The sequence below is a fragment of the Mytilus edulis genome, chromosome 3 (genome assembly GCF_963676685.1).
Source record: "Mytilus edulis chromosome 3, xbMytEdul2.2, whole genome shotgun sequence".
Taxonomy (NCBI): Eukaryota; Metazoa; Mollusca; class Bivalvia; order Mytilida; family Mytilidae; genus Mytilus; species Mytilus edulis.
The window spans coordinates 31,312,287-31,321,967 of record NC_092346.1 but is presented as its reverse complement, the minus strand read 5'-3'; the positions used below and the strand labels follow the sequence as shown (position 1 = coordinate 31,321,967).

The window sequence follows — 9,681 nt, the reverse complement described above, 5'->3', positions numbered from 1 at the left end:
GCCCCAAAATTACTAGTGTAAAACCATTAAAAAAAAACACGGTCTAATATCTAAAAAAAAACGAGAAACACAGATAAATTACAAAAACAAATAACTACTGTACATTAGATTCCTGATTCAACAAACATTTCGTATATTTTTTTATTTTTTTTTTTGTCGAGACATAAAAAGATTATTAGAAGTTAGAAACACCATATATAGTAAATCCTTTTAGGAGAAATTAAATTTGCTATCGTATAGGTTATAGAATCCATATAAAATTACAATGTGCATTAAAGCCATTATTGATAAGAGCCAACTTATAGAACTGCTAAATACAAGGTTTATTAATTAGGGATGGATTTTTACAGCCATTTATATTTTAAAAAGAAATCATTAGTAATTTGACAATAAACGTTTGTTTATTCAGTGAAAAGTTTGGTTATTTCATAACAAGAGTACTGGACATTCATTGATTAGAGAGGAGCCAGAGGGATGAAAAACATCATTACATCACCAATGAATTCACCAGATGACATTGGTCTCCACATATATTGGTTCCAAGATTCTAAGGTAATCATGTAAATGTGTTTTTCTCAATCGCACCAATATTTTTAACTGTGCATGCAAAATCAAATGATAAGTCCTTTTCAATGTAGTTTTACCTTCAGTTCTGATGATGTTCAATGTTCAATGAAAACACTACAAGGTTAATGGGAGAATAAAGTGCTCGCAAACATAGGCAGGAGAGTGTATTTTGATTGTAGTTGTTTTTTGCTGTCTGTAATATTGTTTGTATTTACATTGTTCGTTTAAGCAATTAGGTTTACTTTTAAGTTGGTTCATATTTGGTCATTTGGGGCTTTAAAATAGATTGCCAAACAATATGGATTTTGCTCATTGTTGAAGACAATATACAGACGCCTATAATTATAGTTCTGTAAATCCTAGTCCTTTTGGTTTTGAAACTTTTGCATTGCCTGTGATTATAATTATATTAATGCTATATAATGCAATACTTAATTTGTTCTCGTATCTCTATCAACAGGTGTACTGATTTGACTATATGAATTCCGACTGTAATTCTAATATGTATGCTTGGTGTAGTCCATCCTTTTGAGAGGGGAACAAGGACATTTTGTGTCAGAAACCATCTTATGCCCTATTTTATGCACTTTTGTATGTAAAATACTCATTTTACAATGGTAATAATATATATAGTTCTCTTATAATTTCAGTGAAGTGTTTTATTGTTTCATCACAAGAGCTCTGGAATTCATGGAATCAAGTTGTGTCAGAATAGTTATCAAAAGTACCAGGATTATAATGTTATACGCCAGACGCGCGTTTCGTCTACATAAGACTCATCAGTGACGCTCATATCAAAATAGTTAAAAAGCCAAATCAATACAAAGTTGAAGAGCATTGAGGATCCAAAATTCCAAAAAGTTGTGCCAAATACCATCCTATGTCATATAAGTATCTGATGGTAAGTCTCTTTGTCTATTGTTAATCACTTTTCATTTGTTAAGGAGGCTCGAGGGTATAAAAATTTCAGAAAAAAATCAAACATTTGTTTTTCATTACAAATTTTATTTATTTCCTTTTGTAGTTGCTACTTTATCATATGGTACAAAAATCATACAAAACAATCATTTCGTGTTGGCCCCAGATGACTTTCAAAATGTATACATCATTGAAAAAGTTCCAAATTATCTCCCTTTGGTGGAAAAATGCCATTTTTTGGCTCTAAAATTGAAATATCTTTTTCAACACATCGGTGACCTATCTTTTTTAATATAATTTCCATATAAGCTGTACTTAAACTAAATTATTGTAAAATTTTAGCGATTTCTGTAATAAATTTCCTTTTTTTTATTTCGATATTACCTTTATTTCTCCTATTACTTCAACAGAAAAAACCCACCTTTACAAAAATGTATGCTTCTTTCGAAGGCAGATTGTGAGCGCAAATGAACGGTGACCCCACTTTTTTATTTTATTTTTCTATTAACTATAAGATAAAGTTCATTTATAGAAAAAACATAGAGAAATCCTATATAAATGATTTAGACCCGCGAACCCCCTTAAGTATCTCAATTTAAAAAAAAGAAAAATAAATGCACTTAAAGCTATCATGAGTTAATGTATTATATTTTACAGTTGTATTCAAACTTTCAGCGCCAAAACGACATTTTTGTCGTTTACCGCTAGCACGCCAAAACGACATTTTTGTCGTTTTTCAGTAGAACATACGAAGCATTAAAAACGTATATAAAAAACTTCATTTGACTGCCGAAACCATATTAGGTTTAAAGAAAAATAACTGACTTTGTTCTGTTATTCAAGAATAAACATAAAAGTTTCAAATTATATATTGAATTTTGGGGTTGAAAACTATTTTTGTCTGAGATAATGTGCAACTTTTTACACAATCTATACTCCAATTATAAACTTTGTATGCCTTTATTTATTAAATTAACTGAATGAAATTAGCTCACATGGTTGACTAAAAAAAAACAGTTATTTTTTTATTTTATTTTTAAATTGTAACGTTTATCTGAATGACGTCATCAAAACTGATGCTTTGTGTGACGTTTATGCGTATAAAAATGGCAGGTACTTGATAATACTGGAAACGTTTTGCAGTAAAACCATTGAGTTTTTACCGATTTTTACAATGTGACAAGTCAAGCTGTTTTAAAAAGTTTTTTTCTATCTGTTCTAATATTAAACTGGTACCCGACATGTCATGATCATCTCGTTTTAAATGTTTCACATTGAATTATATAGTGACCAATCGTGCACACAAACAGAGAGGTAAAAGATACCAAAGAGATATTCAAACCCACAAGTCAATGCCATGGCAAAAAAATAATACTGACCAAAAGACGAGTTAAATTTACACAGGCAGAAAAGAATACTAAAGACTGAGCAACATCAACCCAACCAAAAACTGGGGGACATCATATATACATAACTATTGTATAAGGCAGTACGACGACCCGTAGTTTATAGCCTTGTCCCGATGACTTTGGTGACTATAAGTGACTCATTTGTTACCATACGTACAGCTATCATGACTTATTATAACGAACTCTTCCAAAAATAATGGTGGTGCCAAAAGAAAATTCTGAATTGTTTATTTTAACAACCATTATTGTTAAAAAACAGCTAAAAAAATAAAACAATGTATAAACACGGACGGCAGTGCATAATTCTCTATATATAAATTACATACAAGCTAATACTAGTACTGACAATTCAAACCCAACACACGCAATTGATATACGAACTTGTTTATATACAGAAGTTAGCATGCAGATCAGTCCATCTGATCCATTAAAATTATTACATTATTGTCGTAATTTTGAATCGGTTTTTTTTTTCGTTACTAAGAAAGACTAAACAAGACTGCAATCTAGCTACTTCGTATGACTAAATATGAAAAAGATTATGATATAATCAAATAGAGCTAACTAAAAAAGATGAAAATATAATAACATATACTGAGGCATCTCTTGTAATTCCAGTGTTTTTAAATGTTTCCGTTTGGTTTAAAAATCAAATTTTCAACTTGAAAATAAAGGGTCGTCTAAATTTGCGTATTATTCACACAAGTCCAATCTTCTATCTAACTATGGATAGGCTATGAATGACTACATTTTAACCCGGGACCATTTATCTGTGTCAGTCAACAGCGATGTTTTCCACTCATGTCTGAGAGTTGTTTTATTGTCCCAGTCCAGTCGTTGTTTTCGATAGTATTTGAGTTGGTTTTGTTTTTATTGTCCAAGCGGTTGTGTACGTTAATATCAGACTTTTAAATTTTAATTTAGGAAGTGAATGGTATAACAAATATGCGTAGCCTCCAATAATTTATTCGCAGTCAATTTATACTTTTGCTTTTAGAGTTTGAAATATCGTATAGTGCATATTTCCGACTATCTTTTTTTTAGACTGTAAGTTGACCTCTATATATCTTTGTAAATTTGTTTGTGTACTGGAGTTAAAGTCTCATTTTCACCGAGTCTGGTATGCATGGATCTCTTTTTAAAATTTAGATAAGGGCTTTTAATGTAAGTCGACCAGTTTATGATTATATTTGTGCACTTATTAAAATCAAATTCATTACTTGAAGAATTAATCTCAGTAAAAAGGAAAGTACGTTGTCCGTTATTATGATTGGAGTAAACTATTGGTACTAACATTTACCTCTTTTATTTCAAGCTTCAAACTAACTGTGTACATGTACTAGTAATTATACACTATACATCCTAATGTAGGAATCAATGAAGGAAAATAGTTCAAGCATTTAGGGCTATATCGATTTTAACGAAATACCTAAATAAACCCTTGCCAAAAGAATGTGTATTTACGATGAGATAGTTTCTCCTCATTTTCTGCCGAAATCACACCCATGAAAAAGGGGTTCATATCAGATTTTCGATGTCAATGATCGCAACAAGAAACATAAAATTATTTGAGCGACAGGCCCCATTTAATGACAAAACTGAGGTTAGGTCAGACATGTATTTAGCACAGCAAAGTATTTCTTAAAACTGTACCTTTAATTGTACACTTTTTAGAAATAGTATCTGGAAAAAAATCGGCTTACTCTATAAAAAGGTCAAGACAGTTTGAACCACAGGTATTGATACATTAAATTTAGACACCAAGTGCTTCATAAATAAATATTTAGTGAAATTATGAAAATTTGCATGCCGTTGACATGTAAAACATTAATGGACTTGAATTATAGAATACCAAAAAATAAAATAATTTTAGGCTATATAAAAAAGAAGCAAAATGACTGCTAAATATTTTCAATTACATGTACTGGTCTAGTCAGAAAAGTGACATTCTTCAAAACCAAACCGGCAAATCAAAATAAAAGATAAGTCACACAATTGTAATGTTAAAGCAAACTTATTTCAGATTATACATCAGAACAAAGATAAGTTAGTGTTGTGTATTCGTGAAATATTTGCCGCTGAACTATTTATTACTCAATAAGTTGAGACTTATATGATGGTTGAATTATAACAATGCTATATACTGGTATCCCTAATTTTGTGGTGATATGCAAAGATCTGCAAAGTGTTCAGTCGAACTCTTCATCGATGGTGCTTAAGAAAAAAACAGACCCGCGCCAAGAATGAAGAAACTGAGAACACTGCTCGTTTTTTTTAATCATTGGATGATATCAAATCTTACATTTGATGATGCTTTATAGAGGGCGTAAAGAGAGGGGTAGGCTCTTATCATAGAGTATAAACATACAATTGATTTTGGTATTTGTAGAACACTGTATACACTTAAGTATCGCATGAAAAGGTTTCACGAAAGTTGTGAGGGGAAAATGCATCAGCTTGAATAGTTCTTATGGTGCGAGTTACACCATGTTCCCCTACACGAAGGAAGGTGAAATAAAATTTCCATTTAACGATGAACGAACAATTAAAACTTTCTTGCACATTGATCTTTTTACCGATTTCACAAATTACGATGAATAACGACAACCTTTTTCACGGCTGCACGTGGAAAAAAAAATGTCAAAACATGTTGCACGAAAATAACCCTTTACATGTACCACCCTCTTTATATCAAAATACAGAAATTGAGCTATAGTTTCATCAATATATCTTCATTGATAATGATATTCATCATGCTATAAGAATCTTCATTTATTTCCATATTTTCGGGTGTTTTAAATAGTATTCTAGAAAAGAATAAAAAAAAAAAACTTCGAATTCTAGCCTGAAAATTAAACAAAAATCACTGGAAATACGCATTCGCTACGTGAACTCAAGTTAATTCAAAGGTGGCCCCGGAGATATGGGAAATTTCCCCGAATATATGAGATTACGGAGGATAGCGTGCATGTGCTTGTACGGTAATGTGTTGACGTTACGTTACGTATCATTTTAGTAACGTCATTGAAATATGTATGGCAACGTATTCATGTGAAAAAAACAACGTCTCGGCGCTGAAAGGGTTAAATAGTATTCGCTCCTCTTTCACTTGCATGCATGTCTGTTTGACGTACGGAAAAAAAAATGTTTCGATAATGATCGATAATGGAATGGAAATAATTTTTTTAAAAGATGTCAAGTTATATTGAAAAGCTCCCAATAGATAATAAAAAGTGTAAAGATACAAATTATAGACCTATTCGCAATGTAGATACAATCATTTGATTTTCCGGAGGATGAAATGATAATGATTTTTTTGTAGCGTAGACAATAATTTATTTGGATGAATTTCAAGATTACTGATTTAAATAATTGTTGTATCCGGTAGTGCAGATTTTGATAATTTTCACGCTGACACTCTATCTGGTAGCATGATCTTGGATTTATGCATGGTGCTAAGTAGCCTCCTTTTATCATGTTGATTTTTCTCAGCACGACCATTCAGCTGGACAGCAATTCTCCTTATGGCATTGAAAATGCGACAAAAGGCATTTTTTAATAATGGCATTGACGTCACGAAAAAGGCTGAGTTAAAGACATTTAACCTAACCCATATCCCATTCTTATCCAAGTATTAGATGCGGCAGGTTCCAAGCTTTCACTACGCTATACACCTTATCGCTATTTGTCCGCCATTGCTAGAAATCACACAGGTTCCCGTAAAATTTTGACGTCATAAAACAAAATGTCTGACGCCACAATGGAAAAGTGATTGTTGTTGACGTCAAAAGTTCAAGCGGACGGGTCAGCCGGGAATAGCGATAAGGTGTATTAAAAGGCTGAAAATGGTGAAAGGTGAAAATAAATAAATGTAAATTGAAACGACACACGAGTTAGTAACGTCTATTCCTACAGATGAGGATGAGATGAGAACTATTGATATTTTGTTGAAGAAAAGCCCACTGATAGAAACACTTGACATAAACTGGCCCTGTGACGATTCAACAGGTAGAAAAATAGGACATTCAAATGGGAATAACTAAATCCCAAAACAATAACAATACGACGGTGATCATAAATGACTGAACAAATGTTTTCCCCTTTTTGATTTGTAAGCAGTGCAACTGGGCACAAATTTGAAAGTTTAACCCTTTGACTGCCAACATATTGGGAACCGCTTTACCTTTGACTGCCAAGAATCAGCCCAACGACTTACGTTTTCAAATAGCGTCATGGCAACCTTTACAACAATCGATAACGTCATGCTATTGTACTTGATACCTGCATAGGATTGCTCGTTTTGATGACACTAATTGGTGCAGTTGATTGCAATTTATAATTGGTTGTAAAAACTGATACCCTCATTGAATTAAATGGTATTAAAGCTCAAAATAGCGTGTAATTTGTCATCATGGTTTTTTTTGTACATTTTGTATGTCTTAATCCGATTTAATTTTTTCATATTGAATAATCAGTTTTTGCACTGCAAAAACGCCTGAGTAAACCTGTTATAATGAGTGGTTTATATTTTGTGGCTGGTGCGGAATTTCGTAAACTTTTGTTAAATAAAAAATAAATACTTTTCCGTATGTCGTAGCTACAATCCCATTACCTTTTCACGAACATGACCTACCGAACTAGACTATTGATCGGGCTTGTAATAATATGACCAACACGACGGGTGGCACATGTTGAGCAGGTTTTGATTACCTTTCCGGAGCACTGAGATCTGATATCGCCCTCAGTTATTGGTGGGGTTCGTGTTGCTTTGTCTTTAGTTTTCCATGTTGTGTCATGTATTACTACTATTATCCGTCTGTCTGGGTTTTTTTTTTAGCAATGGCGTTGTCAGTGTGTTTTCGATCTATAAGTTTTAAAGTCCCCCTGGCACTGCCCCCTGGTATCTTTCGCCACTCTTGTAATCAAAATGATTTGGTTGCTTTTTTGTAAAGAATTTATGAATATTAAAACATATCTGCCACCGAAATATAACGCAAATAGAAAAAAAAGTACATTTTTGTGAAATGTTTAAAATCTATCGTAGATGTAAACGACATACTGAGGCACTTTGGATAATAAAAGACATCAGAAATCGTAGTTTATAAATGTGTTTATGATTAACATTCGTGCCTCTGAAGGCAAGCTGCATGTAGTCCTCTGGTACACCACACACAAGAGGTTCTTGATCTTTTTCTTATGTTTCTCTTTCTTTTCTACCATCAATTTAATTCACTCTTATTTGCCGATTTATGTAACCATATCTGTGTGTTAAATAATCGGATGCTAAACTTTCTATTACCAATTGGTTGAACTGAAGTCGGGTCATAACCGGTAAAGATGTGTTATGACTGTATAGAATATACGCGTTTAACATAATGCGGTGAAATATATGATATATAAGTTTTTTCCATACTTTACTGCATTTCCTGTGATAATTGTATGCTCCGATCATTTGGTCGCTAAGGTCGACACCGCCCATGAATGTATTATATGCGCCTATGACCCTAGGTTTACCGTTTAGTGTATTAATAGCATTATAGAACGTAGACACCAATGTGACAGGTTTTTTTTCTGTTATAGACTCGGAAACGGCAAAGCATGTTTTGTCTTTGTCTCGAATAAACAGAATTCCCTGCCTGCGGACGTGCATTTTTGATCATCTGTGGCATATATCTATTCTTTCTCATTGTGCCGGTCAGATACGTACGCTCTCTCAATAATTTATTAACTAAATTCAGTGAATCAAAAAAGCTATCGGCGAAAACATGAAAGCCCTTTCCAAGAAGATTCGATCTTTTCATTAAATTCAATACTACATTTGTTCCTTGTAATGTTCTAGCAGGAGTGGGATCGAATCGTTTTCCATGGTAAACATCCATCTGTAATACATACCCGGTGACGGACTCGACCAACATCCAGAGTTTAACACCAAACCTTGATCGTTTGCTTGGAATATACTGCAACATACTAGTCTTTCCTTTTGTACCCACAAGGGATTCATCTACAGCAAGTTCTCTGCGGGGATTAAAAAACCGTATAAATTTCCTGTTAACGAAATCAAGTAACGGTTTGAACCTTTGGGATGGTCTGTATGCTGGATCATTTCGCTTAGGCAGTTTTTTGGTGTCCACTAGGTGCACAAATTTTAATATATTTTGGAAACGGTTTCTACTAAACATACAACGGAACCAGGGTGTAGATTGAGATGGACTGCTTATTCCAATATTCTTCTATTGATACTTTCCTAAGTTAAAAAAGACGGCAAGGAACCCCTTAAACTCGTGTATGGTTAGTTTACCCTCCTTCTGCCACTGCCTTTTTTCTCGAAAATCGTCTGGTTTCACGAATGGTTTCATTGCAAAGATTTTTTGCATATCTACAAAAGTAATCAGAAATAATTATTTACATTTATTATATTAAATCGTGATATTTTAGTAATTTTTTAAGGAAATTACTATATTACTTTGAAAATGTATATGTTTGATGGTGATGATTAAGTGGTGTGTGTGTTTAATCTTAAAAAAATACTCTTATTCCCAAAGTTGAAGAAAAACATTATGATCATTTAATTTATATCATCAGTTTTTGCCATTTTAAATTCAGTATCAAGTGTGGAGCTTGACCCATAAAGCAAACCTGAATAATAATAAGAAGAAAAGGTGACATAGATCCCCCTTTCCGAGTTAAAAGGCTGATCAGGAAATGTATTATTTTTATTTTCTTCATTTGTTTTTGTATTTGGAGATTTGTTGATGTCTTTGTGCCATTGCCTTATATCCGTTCTTTT

General features: G+C 32.8%; 1 protein-coding gene across 1 annotated transcript; it reads right to left on the bottom strand.

The window, feature by feature from the left end:
• Positions 1-8,142: 8,142 nt before the first annotated feature.
• LOC139514834 (piggyBac transposable element-derived protein 4-like) lies at positions 8,143-9,361 on the bottom strand. The gene has a single exon (XM_071304444.1). The coding sequence runs from the start codon at positions 9,071-9,073 to the stop codon at positions 8,429-8,431; it is 645 nt and encodes a 214-aa protein (XP_071160545.1). The 5' UTR covers positions 9,074-9,361; the 3' UTR covers positions 8,143-8,428.
• Positions 9,362-9,681: the final 320 nt, after the last annotated feature.

Coding starts and splice junctions, on each gene's coding strand:
- LOC139514834 (XM_071304444.1), bottom strand. CDS start 9,073: ATGTTTAGTAGAAACCGTTTCCAAAATATATTAAAATTTGTGCACCTA.